The sequence below is a fragment of the Daktulosphaira vitifoliae genome, unplaced genomic scaffold (assembly GCF_025091365.1).
Source record: "Daktulosphaira vitifoliae isolate Bord-2020 unplaced genomic scaffold, ASM2509136v1 Scaffold_22, whole genome shotgun sequence".
Taxonomy (NCBI): Eukaryota; Metazoa; Arthropoda; class Insecta; order Hemiptera; family Phylloxeridae; genus Daktulosphaira; species Daktulosphaira vitifoliae.
Genome location: NW_026099593.1, coordinates 44,959 through 67,231, shown reverse-complemented (window position 1 = coordinate 67,231; position 22,273 = coordinate 44,959). Strand labels below are relative to the sequence as shown.

At 35.3% G+C, this 22,273-nt stretch overlaps 1 protein-coding gene across 1 annotated transcript; it reads right to left on the bottom strand.

Moving 5' to 3' along the window:
• Positions 1 to 3,060: 3,060 nt before the first annotated feature.
• On the bottom strand, positions 3,061 to 22,065 carry LOC126908858 (uncharacterized). Its single transcript, XM_050691176.1, has 3 exons — positions 21,898 to 22,065; positions 8,322 to 8,480; positions 3,061 to 3,211 (listed from the first exon to the last, which is right to left on the bottom strand). The coding sequence occupies exons 1-3, from the start codon at positions 21,962 to 21,964 to the stop codon at positions 3,126 to 3,128; spliced, it is 312 nt and encodes a 103-aa protein (XP_050547133.1). The 5' UTR covers positions 21,965 to 22,065; the 3' UTR covers positions 3,061 to 3,125.
• Between the last annotated feature and the right edge of the window lie 208 nt (positions 22,066 to 22,273).

The following is a 22,273-nucleotide window of genomic DNA, read 5'->3' as shown; positions in this document are numbered from 1 at the left end:
TACCCACCACTATTTCTTCTCTATTTCTCTTATTTTCTAATTCAATTTCTTTTCTTTCTTTTTATTTTTGGTTTATTACAACTTCCTTGCACTTCCCCCTAATGGGCACTTACGCATACGCTACAAGTATATGAGTACAATGTGGTGAGTGAGAGAGAGAAAATTGCTGAGACGACTGAAAAGAGATGTTACGTCAAAAGCCGATCTGACGCGCCACAAAAAAAATTTCACATCAATATAATGAAAAATTCAAATATTAACACACTTGTTTACTCGTAAAATTATCAGTAGGGTGGTCTTAATTTTTTTAATTCGGAAAATCTTTGGCTTTACACTATTACTTCAAAATATTTTTAATTCTTTTGCATAAGATTTAATAGTTTAACTGCCTATAGAAAATTAAACAATAAAATAAAGTTATTAAAAACATTTCTGAACAGTAAAAATGAATCAAAATATTTTCAGGTGGATCATTCGATTTTTACTTATTCGGGGTTGAAAATTGGACAAAAATGGTAATTAATTGATTATTTACTGTAGGCGCACTACATTAACTAACAGACTAATTGAATATTTAAAATTTAATTGTTTGAGTGAAGTCAACGCTGAGTGAACAATTGTATCACAATTACAAGTAGACCCAATATTTGGCACTGATGAAATTACCAAATTTATTTTGTATGTTCTTAGTGGACTGTATAGAGGGTAAACTTAAATGACAACAGCTAGAGAGAAAGTTAACTAGATATATGAGTGATTTATTTCTATGCGTACAAGTAAATATTTTTATTCTAATGACAACTAGGTAAAACACTACATTTAAGACAACAAAGTTACTTTATGATTACAAGTGAAAAGTTTGATTTTGTACACTAGAAAACAACATGCATTTTCAAAATGATAACCAAACTATTGTTTTAAACTAGTCATACAATCAAAATTCAATTATATTAAATAGACTTATAAAACGAGTAACAACTTACAATCTGATATTGATTTCACAAGCAACATGTATAAGTAAATTTAACAATATATTCAATATACTTAACATGCTTAAATGTATGCAATACAAATAAAATTTTTAATATAATGTTTCAAAATTAATGAATTGTCAACTCAAAGAATTAATACTCATTTGATTTTAAGGTGTAAGCTAATTCTAAACTACATGTAAAAAAAAAACTAATAGGAGCAATTTATCAATGAAGTTTGTCATGTAAGGAACTACAGTGAGATCAATAACTAATATTCAATTTTGTGAGGTTTAGTGTGAATGTTTAAATTGAGAAACTATATAGTTTCTGAGAAGACAAAATAAATTTAAGTTGAGGGATTACAAATATGAGTATAGACAAAAATTGTGAAAAAAATTGAATATTAGCGACTGATCGACAATGGATTTTAATAATTATAGGTAATTTTACATGACATATTGTCAATGAGTAAAACAATTATGAGATTCAATTGGTTAAAGTTTTACCACCCACCTCCAAGAAGTATTAGAACTCTAGTGAATGATTTCAACAATAATTTAAGATTTTGACTTTGACTATTTAATGTACTATTACAATATCTATTTGATATGACAACAACAAATGTGTAATAATTAACTTATATTTGTAACAAGCAGCCCCTTAATATTAAAGGGGAATGGCCTATTACTGTGTGGTAACGTTGTTTATTTTGTAGTAAAACGATAAATAGAAGAAAATAAGAGGGGGTAAGAAATTAGGTACACCTGCTTATATATATATATATATATATATATATATATATATATATATAAAATAAGAAATATATTTACTGTTTTGCAAATGAAATTCTTAAAAGTAATGGGAAGGGGGGGATAACTTACATACGAAAACAATATTAATCTTATGATACAAAACAATTACAAAATGATAATAAATTAATAACTTATCTGATGTCGGCTTGAGAAAAATTGAGACTGTGACAAAATTATTGACTGGAAACTAACTGAACAAAATCAGTAAAGANATTTTAATAATTATAGGTAATTTTACATGACATATTGTCAATGAGTAAAACAATTATGAGATTCAATTGGTTAAAGTTTTACCACCCACCTCCAAGAAGTATTAGAACTCTAGTGAATGATTTCAACAATAATTTAAGATTTTGACTTTGACTATTTAATGTACTATTACAATATCTATTTGATATGACAACAACAAATGTGTAATAATTAACTTATATTTGTAACAAGCAGCCCCTTAATATTAAAGGGGAATGGCCTATTACTGTGTGGTNTATTAGATGCGCGAGACAAGTGTACTGTTTACGTACCAAAGAGGTTGTGTCGCTCGCTGAGGATGTAACGATGACCGGACGAAGCATGAACACGTTCGAACCGGTCATACACGCGTGCTACACTCTACCCAACAATATTACTAATAGACCAATATTTAATAAGAAATTTGAAATCAACCACGAGGATTCTAAAACTTGATTTAAGAATTTAAGTTAGGAATTAGTTGTAAGCAAAGTTCCTACAAATTACAATATTAATGTGCATTACCGTTATAAATTTGCCAACAATATGACAGCGATAATGGTTAATAAGAAAATTTAACAATTAAATGAGTTAAAAACAATGGCGACTAGTCACAAAAATTGAAATATTCACAACGTCAACTCGACAGCTTGGAAATCCAAAACGAATATGAGAATAGATTTTTAAGCGCATAACCGCTACCCCGACAGATTAATTTGACCATTGATAAGAGAAGTGACGGGTGACCAATCAGTGTGACTACAATTTAAAGATAGACTTTGCTAAACGCAAACATTTACATAATATTTGTCAAAGAGCAGTATCATAAAAAATATTGTATGTGAATTGTAGTTATAAATGTTTTTTTTATTAATTGAGTATTTTCTTTAAAATCACAAATTTTTTTATATGTTAATTATTAAACAACTATCACTTTATAATAAAAGGAAATTTAAAGTTATTATCATTTTAATTTTGAATTAAAAATAAATCATAAAAAATATTTCCGTGATTTATTAATCTGTAGAAATATTCATTGCCGTTCTTTTAAATAAATCAAAGGAATCATATTAATCATATGATTCTCCATATGTATTACATAAAAACTTTTTTAGACCTCTAAATTTCTTTTTTGTTTGGCTTCTTCAGCTTTTCTGGCATTTTCTATGTTTTCCGTTTCTTTTTTGTTATATTCTTCTAAAATTTAATACTTAAATTAGAAAATAATTTTAAAATACAAAATTTAATAAAAAAAAAATGCCCATTTATGAAAATAAACCTGCATCACTTACAGAGGACTAGTAGTATATACTAAGAACTCTAACTGTGAGGCAAACAACGCCCTTATATATAGTACACATTCAAAAACTATGGATAAATTGTTATCAGATTAAAGTCTGAATCTAGTGTATTTTAAACTGTTTCATAAACAAGCAGATAAACCAAAAACATGCATTTTGGTTTACGAAAAAGTTAGAAAAATTGGTTTTTTATGACATCGTTGTCATAGTCACAGAGTGTTTATTGTCAATTATGACTATTAAAAGATATATATTTTATATTGCCAGTTTGTGTATTTATAAACTCATAACAATATGCCTTATTACAATTTATAATAAATGCTGAGTACCTGCGATTGCCGATGTTATAAAAAATCAATTAGCTATTTGTATTTGTACATACTTGTGTATTACACATGTATATTAATTCAAAAATTTGGAAATTTAAATATTTAAATCTAATAAACAAAAAAAAAAAATATATATATTTATTACAGCAATTAAATATAGTATGAAATTGATATTTAATAATTTCGTATTTCTATGACAAATGTTATTTCTGTGACAAACATGAATCAAAATTAAGTCTTGATGCAATACTCCTGTCTCAAAAGGGAAGGGAGGAAGTGTGTTACGTAAGGGAAAGGGACTCAGGAAACCGCCACCCTCAATAACGGCCACAGCTGAGGGGAACCTCTCCACAGATCCAAAAGGAAATGTGGAGAGCAAAACCAAGGCACTGTCGCCACCTGGGGACGGCGGTGGGACACCACCCACAGGGGGGGCTGTGTGACACAGGGACTGTTTCAGACACCTGTATCACACCCAGTACAGCGTGCTTTCTTAAGCGTCAACATCAGTTTTTCTGAATGGCTGACAATAGAATTCAATTCACGCAAATAAACCTGTATCACAGTAAAGGGGCCAGTAGTGTATTACTAAGGACCCTAACTGAGAGGCATACAACACCCTTACAAATAGCACTTATTCAGGAACCATGGATAAATGGGGACCAGATTAAGGGGCTAAATCTAAGGGATTTTAAACTGTTTCATAAACAAGCAGATAAACCAAGAACTTGCATTTTGGTTAATAATAAAGTTAAAGCCAGCCTGATACTTAATCTATCAAGTGCAGACTTGACTATTATTAGAGTAACACTAAATGATGGTAAAAATATCATAGTAGCTTCAGGATACTTACCATATGAGGTCACAGACCCAGGTAGGGACCTAACTATGCTCTTTAATTATTGCAAAAATGAAAAATTAGAACTAATCCTAGGTATGGATGCTAATGCACACCACACTATTTGGGGGAGCAGTAACATCAACCAAAGAGGAGAGGTTATAATGGATCTATTGCTGACTACAGACCTAAGTATACTGAACAGAGGTAGTGAACCTACTTTTGTTATCAGGAACAGGCAGGAAGTCATTGATCTAACAGTTTGTTCAAAAGGGTTACTTCAAAAGATAAAAGGGTGGAAAGTGTCCTCCGAACCTTCTCTTTCTGATCATAGGCACTTACGATTCACTTTGGAAATTAACAAAGTTGAGACGGAGTACTATAGGAACCCGAAAAGAACAAACTGGGACAAATACAGGGCAGATCTCTCTCGTGACCTGATTAACCTACAGTTTAGATTGGGGTCGAGACAGAGTACTGAAAGGGCTGTAAATATGCTACAGGACTCCATTGTCTCAGCTTACAAAGAAAACTGTCCTTTAATAGAAAGGAAAGGTACAGGGCAGGGTGTAGCTAGGTGGAATGCTAACCTGTTTAAATTAAGAAAGAGTTCACGCAAGCTCTTAAATATAGCAATGAAATCAGGTTTGGAACAACACTGGGAATCCTATAAGGACGCCCAAAGGAACTACAAATCTGCATTGAAAAAGTCCAAAAGAGAAAGCTGGAAGAAGTTCTGTGGGGATATACAACAACTCCCTATAGCAACTAGACTTCTGCGATCACTAAGGAATGGACCAAACAAAACTGTCGAGGCAATACTACTGCCAGACGGAATGTTCACCAATAATGATAATGAAACATTATCACATTTGATGAACACACATTTTCCTGACTCTACAATTAACAACAGAGAACAGGAACATGATGCACAGGACAAACGTGTGACCTGTGCTGATTGGAGACTAACCAGGAAAGTGATAACCCCAAGTGGAATAAGATGGGCAATAAAAGCCTTTGGCAGTTTTAAAGCTGCAGGCTGTGACGAAATTTTCCCTGCACTTCTGCAAGAAGGGTTAGAGATAATCGTCCCCCATCTCTGCAAAATATTTAGGGCATGCCTTGCCTATGGTTATCAACCAGAAAGCTGGCGTAAGGTTAGGGTAGTGTTTATACCCAAACCTAACCGCACTAACTATTATGAAGCAAAATCCTACAGACCAATAAGTCTTACTTCTTTTCTTCTTAAGACTATGGAGAAACTTATTGATAGGTACATCAAGGAGGGGCCTCTTAAGGAGAACCCTTTACATGAAAACCAACATGCGTATCAAACGGGGAAATCTACTGATACAGCTCTACACTGCTTAACTACTAAGATAGGGAAAGCTGTAGAGAATAAAATGTATGCAGTAGGTATATTCCTGGACATCGAAGGGGCTTTTGACAATACTCCCTTCGATGCTATGTGTGAATCTGCACAACAGCGTGGAATAGAACCACTTATTATTAAGTGGATAGAATCCATGCTTAAGGAACGCTCCATTTTGGGACAGCTCAATGAGACCAAAGTAATCAAGAGTGTCAAACAGGGATGCCCACAAGGCGGGGTTCTATCCCCCTTGCTATGGTGTCTAGTATTGGACTCGTTTATTAGAGAGTTAAACAAATATTGTTATACACAAGCCTATGCGGATGACTTGATTATAACAGTGGTGGGTAAATTCGNCTTGGTTATAACAGTGGTGGGTAAATTCCCAGACACTATTATTGACTTAGCACAACAGAGACTTAACACTATACAGATATGGTGTAGTAAGTACGGTCTATCTGTTAATCCAAATAAAGCAGAGGTTGTTATGTTCACTAGAAAGAGAATAGGACTAGACAACCTGGACACTCTTACTCTGAATGGACAAGAAATTAGCTTAAAATCAGAAGTAAAATACTTAGGTATTATCTTGGATAGTAAGCTAAAATGGAAATCACATGTTGAGTCAAGAATCAAAAAAGCAATGACCACATTGTGGACTTGCAGCAGAGCCTTGGGAAAGACATGGGGTCTTAAACCAAGAGTTATGTATTGGTTGTACACGTCAGTGATTAAACCTATGATATTGTACGGTGCCCTGGTCTGGTGGACCAGAACAGCACTCATTACAGCTAGGAAAGAACTTAGTCGCATACAGAGAATGGCTGCTATTGCCATCACTGGAGCATTAAGAACTACACCAACGGTCGCATTAGAGGCACTAATTGGATTGCCTCCTCTGCATCTAGAGGTGAAAGCTCACGCCAAAGCTACAGCACTAAGATTCCACAACTTAGGTATGTGGACTTTGGAGAGTAATACAACAGAACATGGTAAAATACTAAAAGAGATAGACAAGGGCTTTTTAGAATACCCCTTGGACTATATCAAACCGGTCTCNAATACCCCTTGGACTATATCAAACCGGTTCTTAAGAATAACATTCCCTACAAAGTGGAGATCACTACACGTATAGAATGGAATATTAACCACCTGACTGACAAAGGAGGATTTGTGATATATACAGATGGATCCAAAAAATCAGGAAAGGTAGGTGCTGGAATTTGGGGCTTAAAGCCACGAATAAATGTCAGTATGTCATTGGGCATAACACCCTCTGTTTTCCAAGCAGAAGTGATGGTGATACTCGTAGGGGCTCAANAGAGGTGATGGCGATACTGGTAGGGGCTCAGAACCTGCTGGTATACAAAAATAGGAAGATAACTATCTTAAGTGATAGTCAAGCGGCTTTGAAAGCACTCTGTAACGATCAGGTGAATTCAAAGCTGGTCCTCGAATGCAGGGAAACTTTAGAATCACTATCGAGGTTCAACAAAGTTACACTAGCGTGGGTACCGGGACACAACGGTGTCACTGGAAATGAGAATGCTGACTTTCTAGCCAGGAAAGGAGCAGAGAACACCTATGTTGGACCAGAACCAGTGGTAGGCCTCACTGAGCAATCGCTCAAAACGTTACCCAAGAATTGGTGCAGAGAACAACACAGGAAAATCTGGAAGTACTTGGTAGTACCTAGACAATCTAAAATGTTTATCAAGACCCCTGGTTTATTGCTGGGTGATCTTAATAGCATGACTAGACATCAAATAAGCACCCTGACTGGTCTACTGACAGGACATGGTCACCTGCTTAAGCATCTTAACGCAATGGGGGTATCAGAATCACCATTGTGCAGGAAGTGTGGAGTAGAAGAAGAAGACTCATTTCACATCATGTGCGAATGAGAAGCCTTGTCCACACTAAGATCAAACTACTTGAACAAACCATTTCCTGAAAAAGAGGATATTAAAAACCTAAAACCCAGAGAGATACTTAATTTCGCCAGAAAGACAGGACTCTTTGGTCATCTCTAGAGGTGACTTTATGGTTGGTAATGTATTAACACTTTGGTGATAACACTTAGGTGGGTAAACCGAATCGAGACAATTCGGTATGAGGTGCGCACAATGGACCAACAGGTCTGAGTGCATGGGCATTATGTCCACCTCAATAACAACTAAAACTAAAACTAAAAATAATATGTTTTTCAAAAATATACTCAAAGTATATTTTATACAAAGTATAAGTCAAGAGCTCTTTAAAAATATTATAAATAAAATATGTCATCAATATATTTAGTCTAACATCAATTCTTTGGTACATCATATTAGTCAACTTGTCTGTTCGAATAACCCAAACATAACTGAATTATTATTAAGTGAACAATTGATTATTAGTATTTTTATTAAAAAAAAAATGTTTTTTTGATTTTACTTTAAAATTTAAATATAATAGATAAAAAACATACTTATAGATATACATTCTTCAACTCTTGTTCTACATAAAAAACATTTCTTAAAACCGTTTTGTATATAGAGTGAACACATAGTTCCAATGCGATAATTGCAAGGCTTCAATAAATGACTGACATGTTCAGATTTATACAAACATATTTCATCTTCACCTGCTTTTTAAAAATATTAAATAATTACTTTGTAAGAAGGTTTTATGGTTCTTTTACTAATAAAATTACATTCAAAAAGATACAAAATGTTTGTTTTTATTATTAATATTTAAAAAAAAATGAACCACGGGTGAAAAATTACATATAATAATTCCTTCCAAAAATGTTGTTGAAACTGCGCATATGGCTTTTATAATAAGTCTTAAATGAATAGTTTTATTCATAACAACGGATCACGTTATCATCCCGTCAGTTTTTCTTAGCTCTGTTACCTTGATAGTTAGTAGATAAGAAATTTGGAATTATGCATGAAGATCGCAGCTTTTGTCATTAACATCGCTTTTTTATTAATAACCAAGTATTCAGAGTTTCATATAATTACATTACACTTTTTACTATATAAATCAATATATTGAATTTAGACAAGATAATTATCAAATAATTATGTAGTGAATAATTCATAATTTTTTTATTTTAATCAAAATTTATCTCAACTTTAGCGTAATTGTGACACAAGTTAACTATAAGAAATCATTAGAGTTTTCTTATTTTTTAAATTTTGGATAAAACCAAAAAGTTACATGAAGTGCGAGGTAAATATGCGACCCTTGCTGAACGGCAGCTAACGAGGAAATAATAACCCCATGTGGAATAAGATAGGTAATAAATGCTTTTGGCAGTTATAGAGATACAGGACTTGATGAAATATTTCCTGCATTTTAACAAAAGTGGTCTAAAAAGGTCTAATCAAACGCCATATCTGCAACATATTTAAAACATGCCTACGGTTATCTACCTGAAAGCTGACGAATGGTTAGCGTGGTATTCATACCTAAACCTAATTGTACTATGTACTATGAAACAAAATCCTACAGATCATTAACTCTCACTTCATTACTTATTTAGACTATGAAGAAACTTATAAATAGTTTCATAAAAAGGAGAACCAGTAGAGTAGAGTGTTACATACCCGTACTCGTATCTTCCATGGCGCTTGAGTATTACTGGTTCGAACGTTTTTAACGTGTATAATTCTAGTGGCCAATCGCTCCACTATTATTTTAATATTATATTATACTTATAATAATAACATATCACCATAACAAGGCTATTTTATTTTAAATACAAAATAATCAGTTAATTATGGTATAAAATCTACTTATTGTAGAGATTATTAAGTAACGCCTACACGCAAGGCCCTCATTATAATTAACCAATTAGAATAGAAAGCTTCAGCTTCCAAGATCACGCTAGGTATCACTAAGCTACCCCCTTCAGACTATAAAAAGCCATTTTCCCCAGTCAAAACCAGTTCTTTCGGTAATTTTTCGGTAAATATATTTTTTTGAAACTAGATGACATTGAGAAATTTTAAAGTGAATTCTGTTTTGGTGAATCTTTTAATTTAAGTTAATTTGTTCATTAAACAATAATGTTTTATTTTTCTTATTGTGGAAATTAATATCAAATAATATTTTAAACATTAAATTTATTTATAATTATTTTATTTTAATTATAAATCCAATACAATTTTTAATTTTTAATAATAATAAAAATTTATTGTGAGCTTTCTTTATTGAGTAGCTTGTCTCGTCACTAATGTCTTTGTTTTAATAAACATCGCGTCTGCAGACAGAGTTAAAGGTCACAATTTTTTCAATTTAAACTGAGATTTAAATTAATTTAATAATATTTTTATTGTACTAGTTGTATTGCAATCCTATACTTATTGGGTAGCTAGTCTCATCGCTAATGTCTTCGTTATAACATCGCGCCGGCAGACAACGCAGAGAAACTTACGAGTATATTTACAGTATTTAATCTTTATTTTGGTGATAATTGTGCCCACCATTACAAGGCGCTAGCACCAGGACACATTGGGCCACCACAATACTACCATGTTAAATTTTTTTACATAGAAATAAATATTTTTAAATCTTTTTTTGACCAAGTCACAGGAAGATTTAAAAAATATTGGTACCGATCTCTCAATAAAATATGTTCTTTAAAAAGAAAATACTTATTCAATAAACATAAAAAAATGAAATAAGGACAAATTATAAATTATATTTCTAATAAAATATAGTGTGTTTAAAATCTTTTACAAGTAAAATCAGTCAAATTTTGTGTAATTAAATGATATTATTTAATATTTTAACTGTTTTCGTCAGTTATTATATTGACTATATGTCGTATAGTGTAAATTGTATACGTAGTGTATTTAATATCAGATTCAACTTCAGATTAGTTAAAATATTATTGCATTACACGAGACGTATGGTAAGTACAATTTAACCTATGCTTCCGAACCTCCAACAATCTATTGCAGAATGAACCATTAATCAATTGATAAAAATAAAATATAATTATATAAATTAAAAAAAATTTAACATTCCAAATATTCCACAATCTATTCTATATTTCTTTTAGTTTCGATGCGAAGCCGAGAAGGTATTAGTTTTACTATGATGTGTTTTTTTTTTGTGTCTAATACCACTTTTTCTTAGCTCTCAACAAACCGATTTCTTTCAATCATAAATCCAAAAATCACAAATAGTATGTAGTCAAAGATATTTACTTCAAAAATTGAAAAAACTTCCCTCGTTCCCTGTAAATGGGGAAAACCTCCAAAAAATCACAAATTTAAAAATCTCTAATTTTCGAAATTTTTCAATTTTTTTTACTGAAAACTTATTTAAAAATGATAAAATAAAAAAAAAATTTTTATAGATGCGTGAAGTCTTTATCTATTATTCGGTATATTTTTCTTATAAATCTAACCTTTTAACTGCCTACAGAGAGGGATTTAAAATGACAACTATATATATCTTAAATTATAGCTAATGTAATATACTTTATCACGGAAAAAAAAATTCCCGGGACCCGGGACGGGTGTTGACGCGATTTGATTTCAGCCCAGTGCTCTGAATGTCAACCTTTCTCCCCCTTAACTGTTGGTCGTTGTTGGCCTTGGCTTGGATGACCGGTTTCCCTTGCCGTTGTATGCGTCACCCCGAAAAGGTTAGCCCTGCCGGAGCGCGTGACAACAATTGGTGTATGGGCTTCCGCAATGAAGGGCCTGGGCTCTCAGTGAGAGTGGCGGCGGGTATCCTGTCGTCACTGCCGCCCGCCGACCTGCTCGCCGAGGAACGCGCCGCCGGGCATGAGCTCCGCCGAGAGCGAAACCGGTCCCTCGAACCCGAGGACCGGCTAGCGCTCAGGCGGATGACCATGTTCCGGTGGCGGACTCGCCTCTCGGAGGAAACGAGAGGCGAGTGGACCAGGTCCCTCATAGGACCCGATCGGCTGGACAGGTGGGTGGACCGGACTCACGGTGAGATGACTTATCGTCTCACCCAAGTGATGTCCGGCCACGGCTGCTTTAACGAGTACTTACACCGTATTCGTAAAGCAGCCGCGCCGACGTGCGACCACTGTTCGGATCGCCCGGGAGAGGCTGATAGCGCTTTGCACACCCTCTTCCGGTGCGAGGCGTGGGCCCAGGAACGGGACTCTTTGGAGTCTCGACTAGGGTCCACGTTCCGAGTCGGGTCCATGGTGGACCTGATGTTGAGGAGCCGGGAGGCGTGGAGGCTCGTCCAGGTGTTCGCCGAATCCATCTTGAAAAAGAAGGAGGAAGCTGAACGCCTGAGACAGAGGCAGCCGCGCCGCCCGTTACAGGAGGACCTAAGGCGCTGGTTTAGGCCGGCGCCTTAGGTACTAGTGTTTATATGTTTTATGTTATGTGAGTTATTTTTGCCCCTTCGTTTTCAACGTGGTGGCGTGAGTTTTAGAGACGGCGTGGGCCGCCCTGAAGTAATACCTCACGGTAGTTCCAGGGCGGTCCACAGTTACGCCGGTCGGAGTAATAAAAAAAAAAAAAAAAGGGCTCTCAGTGATCGTCTCTGGCGATGGGGCGGTCACTTCAGCATTTGCTGGTTAATAAATTGGGATTTGTCTCGGCCCTCGGCCTCCGTGGTTTACCATGGACGTCGGGGGCCGTTTCACTTTACCGGTTTTTTAGTAGTGCCAGACCTGGGACAAACAGGGGTCATATTTGCCCAACATTCAAACAAAGGTCAATCTTAGCAATATCCTTCGGGTTTCTCGGTGAGCTGTCTCGGCGGTGGACGTCCGGGGATGTTCTGAGGTGGTTAGTGTGACGGAGCTGGTAAGCAGTTCATTCGTGGGTCACGCCATTGTCAGTCCAGCTCCTCGGGGTTTGGAGTGGTGGGGCTTGGCCGACGGTGGGTTCTCAGTAGTGGCGGAGACATGGGTTATGGGTTAGGTCTTTAAGTAAGGCTGCTTATTTGCGTTAGTCAGTCCTTTTAAATCTTTATAAGTCGCATAAGTACGCTTCTCATTCCGGACCTACGTTTCCAGTCGCCTTGTGCGCCTCGGACTTTCCGCTCCGGCTTGTTTTACGCTGCTTATCCGATAAGGGGGAGGTCGCTCCGTGGGCAACCGATCCAAGGTCAATGCCCACGTAATGGTTAGTAAGACCCTAACCGAGTCCGACATCAAACGAGCGAAGTGGGGCTAGCTCATAGCTAGTAATGAAGCGGGCATTCCTTGGGGCCATGGCGTTCCCAAGCGCTATGGTCCCCCTTATTAAGCAACGTGAATTTTAGTAACACAGAGCCTCGGATGGGGGGTGGATCCCAAACAGCGGCCACCCCCACTCATGTTGCTGGGTCGGCCGGCGAGCCTAGCTCGTCCGTCCCGCCCGCCCTTCTCCCTTGCCCGATATGTGAACGTATGTTCAAAGGCAAGATTAGTGTCGGTGTGCACATGCGCAGAGCGCATGCTGAGGTGGCCAATGACAACATCGACGTCTCACGAGTTAAATTGCGATGGTCAGATGAGAAGAAGCGTATCATAGCGATGCTTGAAGCGACAGCGAAGGCTGATGGCGTTACGGACAGGCGCATCAATGGATATTTAGTTGAGCGACATAGGGGTCGAACCCTTGAATCGATAAAAGGTATTCGAAGAACCCAGGAGCACAGGGCACTTGTTGCCCTGTATTTAGCTGAGCTCCTAGACCAACTTAATCCTGATTTGTCATGTTCGCAATCGGCTTCCAACGCTTCGATTGATAGCTCGCTTCTCGATGAGGATACCCCTCTTATAGCCGCAAGTGACCTCTGGATATCTGAAAATCCGGTGAGGCGTGGTGGTGCTTCGGCACTTAACCCCGCCAACATAGCCATTGGATTGCTCTCCACGGTCTAGGGTCATGGCAGCGACATACTCCTGTCGGCGGCGAGGTGGTTAGTCGATGATGGTGCTGATCCAACCGCAGATATCAGCCTCTGGTATATCCAGTACGACAAGCTTTCATTAGCTACTCATAGCCCATCACATTGTGATCCTGTTGGATGGGACAATAGTCCAAAGATCCGAAAAGCGTTGAAGGTCAGAGAGTATAGGCGTAATATCTCTGAATGGAAACGTGGGCACAAACGCGTAGTCGAGCGTATACTTACGGGGATCGATTCGGGAGCAGCAATGCCTCCGTTCGACGAGATGGTCCAATACTGGGCGCCTATTATCGAAAGCGCCCCAGTCCCCTCCTCTGAGGCACTCAATGAGAACAGAGAGACTCGAATGCGCAGTATGTTTGACCCTGTTTCGCCAGGGAAGGTAGTTAAATCCCTCCCTTCGGCACACACAAGTCCGGGCCCAGATGGATTCAAGGCCCGGCTTTGGAGATCATTACCCATACCCCTTATAACTGGTTTATTCAACTTGCTAATCGCCACGGAAAAACTTCCGTACATATTTGTTCATTCCCAAAAAGGGGGATGCCGGATGCCCAGGTAACTATAGGCCGATTTCTATCGCGTCGATAGCCCTACGGCATTTCCATAGGATACTAGCCAGAAGGCTTGAAGGTCTATCTGTAATCGATGACAGACAGCGGGCGTTTAGATGTGCGGACGGGGTCGCAGAGAATCTCTTCCTCCTCGATTTGTTACTTACGAGCTCCCGTTCGTCTTGCCGGGGACTATGTTTGGCGTCTTTGGATCTATCCAAGGCGTTCGATTCAGTATCCCACGGTTCGATCTCTGGGGCTATGTGCGGCGTTGGGCTTGACCCACGCTTTGTCGATTACATCGACTGCGTGTACAAACAGAGTAAGACTTTCATTCAAGTTGGCAAGAATTCCTCCCGGTCCTTGAGGGCAACGAATGGCGTGAGGCAGGGCGATCCTTTATCGCCGCTTTTATTCAACCTGGTGATAGACTTCGGTCTACGAGTAATCCTAGGCGCGGTTGGCTACATGCTGGGCAACGAGCGGGTGAATGCTCTGGCGTTCGCGGACGATGTGATTGTTGTGTCGGAGACGGCTAGGGCGTTGCGAATGTCATGCGAAAAGTTCACCGCTCGATTAGCATTAGCCGGTTTGAGGCTAAACCCAACGAAGTCTGCTACTCTTACCCTGGTTCCTTAGGGGCGTGATCGCAAACTGAAAGTGGCCGCCACGTCTTACTCCTTAGGGGGTTCGTCATTGGTGGTGACCCAGGTGGGCGAGTTCTGGAGGTACCTTGGCATAGAGTTTCAGGGAAATTATCTATCCGGGTTCAAATGTGCGTCTCTTGTCAGCGCTCTGGAGGCGGTTTCGGCCGCCCCTATGACGTCGCAAATGAGGCTTGCAATTGCACGGGACTACGTGATCCCAAAGTTTGTCCACGGGCTAACTTTCACGAAGCTCCCCGATTGCAAGTTACGACAACTTAGTCACGAGACTAGACGCGCGATTCGGAAGTGTCTTGATCTCCCGACTTCGTGCCCCAACTCATACATCCATGCCCCCATGTCATCTGGGGGCCTAGGGTTCGCTGACTTCGAAAGATTTGTCCCTAAAAATCGGTTCGCTAGGTTGACTAAGCTCGAACAGTCTCTTCGGAATGAGTGTATTAGCAACCCTCAGGCGCCGTGTTGATCGGATCGGAGCGATGAGTAGTTACCACGAATTACTCCATAGTTCAGTGGATGGAGCTGATCTCAAGCTCTGTCCTGGTAGCTGGGAATCTACGCAGTATATGCGCAGGCCAGATGGTATAACTGGCCGCGACTTTAAGCAATACGCCAAGATTAGGATAACGCCTTACCCAGCCGCAAGCGTGTTGGACGGGGGCGCAACATTCCGGTGTCATGCCGAGATTGTGCTGCGCCTTCGGAAACCCTTGCGCACATCGTTCAAGTGTGCCCAAGGACTCATGGGGGTAGGATTCTCCGACACGACCATGTCGTGAAGCGCATAGCTGGAGCGCTTACCGAGAAAGGGTTTCAAGTAGAGCGTGAGCACCTCTACGCTTTAAGGGATTGTAATCTCAAGCCGGACCTCGTCGTAACTACTCGTCGCCTCATCCAAGGCGACCCGCATAACTATGAGGTATGCGGGCCGTTGGGGCGTCTTTCTGAGAATATAGCTAATGTAATATACTTTATCACGGAAAAAAAAATTCGGACTTTATTTTTTCTTCATGGTAAACTGGCTACCGTATGCTATTTTTGTCTTAAAATTTTCAATTTTATGTTTTTAAATTTATAATACTATAACTTCTTGAAAAATAAAGTGAAAACTAACATCGTAGTTAATAAAACCCCCTGTGTTGGATTTTTAGTTTTGGTTTATTACATATTTTCAAAAATTTCCTTCACTCGCCTTTATTAGTTTCTAAACAGAACTGTGTCATAATTATGACTTCAAGAAAAATATTTTCTATGTATTATATAAAATCAACTATATTTTTAAAAATTTGGGGTCTGGGAAAACGTTTCAACGAATATATTTGTCAAACGATTTATTGTATTAATTGACAATATTTTAAAAATAATATAACACTTTTCGTTGTTGAAAACTTTTAAAATTATTTCTGATATTTTGGTTTATTTAATGTTTCAATTCACTAGAACGTCGCACTAAGTATAATGATAAATTTGTTTACAAGTTAAAAATTATTTATAAAACATGTATGCACTTACCTGAAGAAATTTTAGGTTCGTCTAAAAAAAATATTTTTAAGATTATTAAGGATAAAGTATTAAAAGTTTTATAATTACATTATAATTATTGCTCATAGTCCAATTTATAATATCACTCAAGACCAGCTTAATGACAATATAAATATATAAATGCTTATAAAATATAAATTGATATATTTAAGAAAATGATTTGTCGATGATACGATCACATATACGTGATCATATCTCTTGTAATATTTCATCAATCAACATTTCTTTGCCTAAGTAAAATTATAATAATTTTTCACCGGTTAACCGTATGCTAAATAATTTCAATTCAGTTTGCAACATATTAGATTTCTCTCATGATTCTTTTGCCAAGTTGATATCTTCCTTAAAAAATATAGTAAATTAATATATATTACTTCTACACAACGGTTTCTACTGTACTGGATGTACATAAAAATATTTTATAGCAGATAAATGGAATTATATATGTAACTAACAAAACCCCCCAAAAATATTATTTTAAGAGAAATGGAGTATCTAGCGTTAAAAGAGTGACTCTTTGTAGGTCAACCTATCTTAACCTATATATCTTAGCCACAATAATCTCATGGCTACTATACAGAATAATTTCAGAACTTAATGACATATTTAAATCTAGGTTAAAGCCTGAAAATTAAATTTGACAACCTTATAATGTACAGAAGATAAACATAAAAAAACTTTATGATTGAAAAATTGAGAAAATTGTTTAACTAAAAGAAACAAATAAAAAAACTATTAATATTATTTTTATTTTCGATAAATTAAGTGTTTGATGATAAGTGAATCACTCTTTATGGTGGTAAAATAAATAAATAAAATAATTAAAATATTTTGAATAATAAAATATATTATATAAATTATATATATTAAATATATATATACAGGGTGATTTTTTTTCTTAATCCACTCAATTACATGCAGAATATATTTATTTACACATTTTTTTGTTATCTATAGTTACGCATTACTCTTGAATTATTAACTATGTAATACTTTTTAAACTCATCACTTATGCCTGGTAAATGTCAACTTTGTTTTTTAAATGGGAAAACATATTTTTAATTTAATAAAATGTTTGGATTTTTAATTCAATAGTAAATAGCATTTGAATTTTTAGTATAACTTTATTCGTTTATTAGATATAAACATTTAAAGTTTCAAATTTTTGAGTTAATATATAGGTATAATACACAAGGGATTACAAATACAGGTAGCTAATTGATTTTTTATGATATTGCTATCACAATCACGGATTGTTTATTATCAATTATGACTATCAATACATATACTTTCTGTATTGTCAGTTAGTGTATTTATTAACTCACAACAATGTGCCTTACTACCATTGATAATAACAATGCTGTGTACCTGTTAATATCGATNTAATTAATTATACTTACGGACATTTTTGTAACCAAGGGTACCGTTGTTACAGTATAGACAATTATAGGGCAATTGTAAGACATTAATCGCTCTATAAGCACAATTATTACCCGTCATGTGATTATTTATACAACCAATGTCTACTGTTACTGGTTCATTTCCACAAGTGTAACATATATTATCAGTATTTGGTTTTAAAAATATCCATGTATTATTAATATATTCATAAAAAATAAATAGAGCCGCATTCAGAAATTGTGAAATTTAGAATACTAAATTATGACGTTTCATGAAAAATATGGATAAAACTCTATTTATTCATTTTTTATCGTCCCAAAGAAAAAATATTCAAAGTATAAATTTAAAATTCTAACGTTTATATGAATAACTAATATTTACATTAGTGATATCCTCAACCTATCATAATGTTAACAGTGTTAAATCATACTACATGTTGAAGCATTAATTATATGCGGTCCCAAATTATTAGTTTTGGTTTCTTTTAAAAATGCCGAAAAAAATTATTATTAAATATTATTTTATTTAGTAAAATAGAGTTGAGAATGTAGGAGATCGTGTTAAGGAGAAATTTAGGATAAGAGTGGCCAACCCCAAGTAGTTGGGATTAAGTCGAGTAAGAAGAAGAAGATTAAATATTATTTAAAATAAAATATAAAATTTCCACTTGACACGATTACCCATAACATCAAATAATAAGTAATATTAAAAAGTAATGCATAACTTCACTGAATAAATTCAGTTGTTGATAAGGGTGAACGGACTGTTTGAGATCTTGTAGTAATTGTGTTGAATATCTAAGCATCACAGGTCAGAGTGTAGTTCAGACACGTGATGGCGGATAAAATAAGACGATGGAAAAGAGATTATGGCAGTGAAATTACTTAGATCAAGGCTCAATTACTGGAAGCGTGAAAAGGTACGAGAAGTTTAAGCACAAGGGTGCAACAAACAATTAAAAAAAAAACCCATTAGAGTAGAAAGAATCATGGCTTAGTTAGATTATTGATTAATGTATTATTCTTTACAACATATTTTTATTTTAAAAAAACCAGCACAGTGGGGTCGTGGCATAGTTGGGTCCAGTATTGATGATATCTGACAGTGATTAAAATCACTATCATAAAAAACTCTTCGATGCAAATCTATAATGTTTAATTTTAAAAATTGGTGGACTATTCAAAAGCTATATTATCTCTTATTTCCATATATTCCTATATTCTGATTACAAGTTTTATGATTTATAAGTGTAATATATGAATATATATATAAAAAGAAATAGTCCGATTTAACAAAAAAAAGTATGTCGAATATAATAGGTATATAAATATTATTCACCATAAAAAAATTGTAGTCATCCATACATTTTCAAAAAGTTATAGCATTATAAAGTTAAAAATATGAAAAAAATTTGAATACAATAATCGTATTTTTTTACTAATTTTGATGTCTGTTTTCACCATAAAAACAAAATAATGTCCGAAATTGTTTTTTTTCTATATATTAAAGTGCATTAAATAAGCTTTAATTTAATATATTTTTATAAAAGTTTCAGTATTTTCAAACGCTAACAAAAATCAAGTTGAAAAAGTTATGATTTTGTATCCTCTCTTGTGGTCAGGTCAACTGTTAGATTTATAAAAAAATGATATGAAATGATAGATAACTAACTGATGTATCATTAAAAAAAATATATTGATTCGGTCATTTTTGAAAAAATTATGGCAGTTTTAAGTAAAGAAAATCGAAAATTAGTGATCTTAAATTTGTATTTTTTTGTGGGTTTTTCACTATTTACGAGGAAATTTTTTCAATTTTTGAGGGTAATGACTTCGACTAGATACGATTTATGATCTCTTGATCAGTGGTGTAGTCCTAAAAATGTTTATGGGTATACGCCTATATTATGAATAGATAATAACGTGGGGGCTTCGTCCACCCCACCACCCTCATTGCAGTTTATATTTTCTACATACAATAGNCCCCCCATGCAATTTATATTTTCTACATACAATATTTCACAATTATTTTGTTGAACTTTTAATTTTATACATTATCAACAGTGATATAGTCGTAATTTGATCAATAGATAAGTTAAATACCTAAATGAGGAAACGTGGGGAATTTTACCCCCACACTACTTTTCAAAGACCTTAACTATAACATAGTTTTGGGGGACGGAATACAAATATTGTGATGTTTTATCTGTGTTAAAAATATGTATTTTCTAATTATTACATAATGCAACTAAAACTCCTAACCCTCCCAGGTACAGCCTTGCTCCTTCCAACTTTCAACTATTACTCGAATATTTTTACTGACACTTCTAAGTTCTTACATAAACTAAATTTCATAGTCATATAATCGATAAGTGTATTATTAGATACTGTTATATTTTTTGTAAATAAACAATAAACTTTATGCAGTAATAAAATAATCTTACAATCATTGTTTTCAAATCGTTAAAACATAAATGAAATAAACGTGAATGGGTACATGTTAGCACTATCTTAATTCATCATAGGTAATATATTAAATACTAGATTGGTTGGTAAACGGTTTATTACGGGAAAATACAAATTACCAATTTCAACAGCTATAGGTTAACTCAATAACTTTCAGTTTCAACTTAGTATGTGCTATATCGTTAATTTCTGGTCGATGTTTTAAATTTTGTCAAATGTCAATAAAATTGTCGTGAAATTATAAACATTATCCTATTTATTTTATTGATATTTATTTATACACTTTGACAGTGTTTTGTTTTACATTTATATTCTATTTTTAAAATGATAATAGTCTCGAGCCATATTTGTGTGTTTATAACTTCAGATATATGTTTATATGTGGTATGACTGTAGAGATTAAACAAACTGATAATAGTTATTCAAAATTTGTGTTTTATGACAAACATACCTATATTCGATACCCACGTATTACTTTTTATTTTATTCTTTAGTCTATACTCTAACTATTTTATAAATACGTATATGCACTAATAAGAAAACAGTGGGTATACGCCGTATACCCGTGTATAACTCATGATTTTATAAGTATACGCATTAACAGAAAAACAAAGAAATGGGTATACGCCGTAAACCCGCGTATACGCTCCACGACACCTCTGTTCTTGATGTATTGTTGAAAGAAAGAAAAAAGCATCATTGTAAAATTAATAACTTCTCAGCTTCGCATAGAAACTAAACATGATGTACAATGCTCGTTAAATTGGTATTCTAAGCGAAGGGCGCTTGCTACAAAAAAATAATGACGCATAAAAATTGACATCTAGGCCATCTACTTTCCTTGCTGGATGGGCAAGGGGGTATGTAAAACAAAGACGCTAGAGATCAGCTATCACACGTTATAATATAATCAACTATTTGTGACAACTAGTCCACTAGGTATCTCATAAATGCTTTCTCTACCAAACACCTTTAATGAAATTGTTCATATTTTATATAAGTGTACTTTCTATCAGGCCCTTGTTCATACATATTTATTAATTTATAAGATGACACGGCCCGCGTCGCTTCGTTATACACGATGCCCCGCGACTCGTGCCACCTTTATCAGCCGTCGCCCTACTATGAGTACTTGACTGACCAACACCGCGTGTTATACGCTACGATGCAAAGTACAGCAAGTGCCGCACGGCCGACGACGCCCCGCCGCAAATGATACGGGAGTCTTCTCCCCGTTGTGAAAGTGACAACGTCGACCAACCGATCCGCACCCGCGCACCGTTGCCTATAACGCTGCTAACCTTTTGTCGCCCAAGGATTACGCCGGACATCACGTCGTCGACGCCAGCGAAAGTGCCGCGATATTATGCGAAGATAATTATTACAGTGTTTATCTTTTCGGTTTGTTTATTTTTTGTTAAAATAACCTGTTGTCGCTCATTTAATAAACGGTCCACGGGTCTCTAACTTCAAAACCAGTGTCGACCACATTTTTGCGACGTAAGTCGTGTCAAAGAATAGATACTTACGAACACCAATGCCTTCGGTATTTTCTTTTTGGCATATTGGACATTCACAAACATAATTTAAACGCATTGTTTTTGAACATTCATTACATATTTTGTGTACACAGTTATTAAATGACCCTAATTCTATATTTTCACCATGACAAATTATACAAACATCACCATTAAATATGTCATCTAAAAAAAAAAAAACGAGCTTCTGATGTTTTAAATTTTGAAACTTTGAACTTAGAATTTATATAACAAAAACTGCAATAATTTAAAATCCTAAAAAAATACCATATTTAGAAATACATACAATAAATAAATGATTAAGTTTCAAAATGATGACTCTAATAAGTAAAAGATGTTACAACATATTATAACCAAATTTGCTATA

Excerpts from the sequence above, each read along its gene's own strand:
- LOC126908858 (XM_050691176.1), bottom strand. The coding sequence starts at position 21,964 with ATGCGTTTAAATTATGTTTGTGAATGTCCAATATGCCAAAAAGAAAAT. Across the intron at positions 8,481-21,897 it reads TACCGAAGGCATTGGTGTTC|CAGGTGAAGATGAAATATGT; the intron begins GTAAGTATCTAT and ends ATTTTTAAAAAG. Across the intron at positions 3,212-8,321 it reads TGAAGAATGTATATCTATAA|AAGAATATAACAAAAAAGAA; the intron begins GTATGTTTTTTA and ends ATTAAATTTTAG.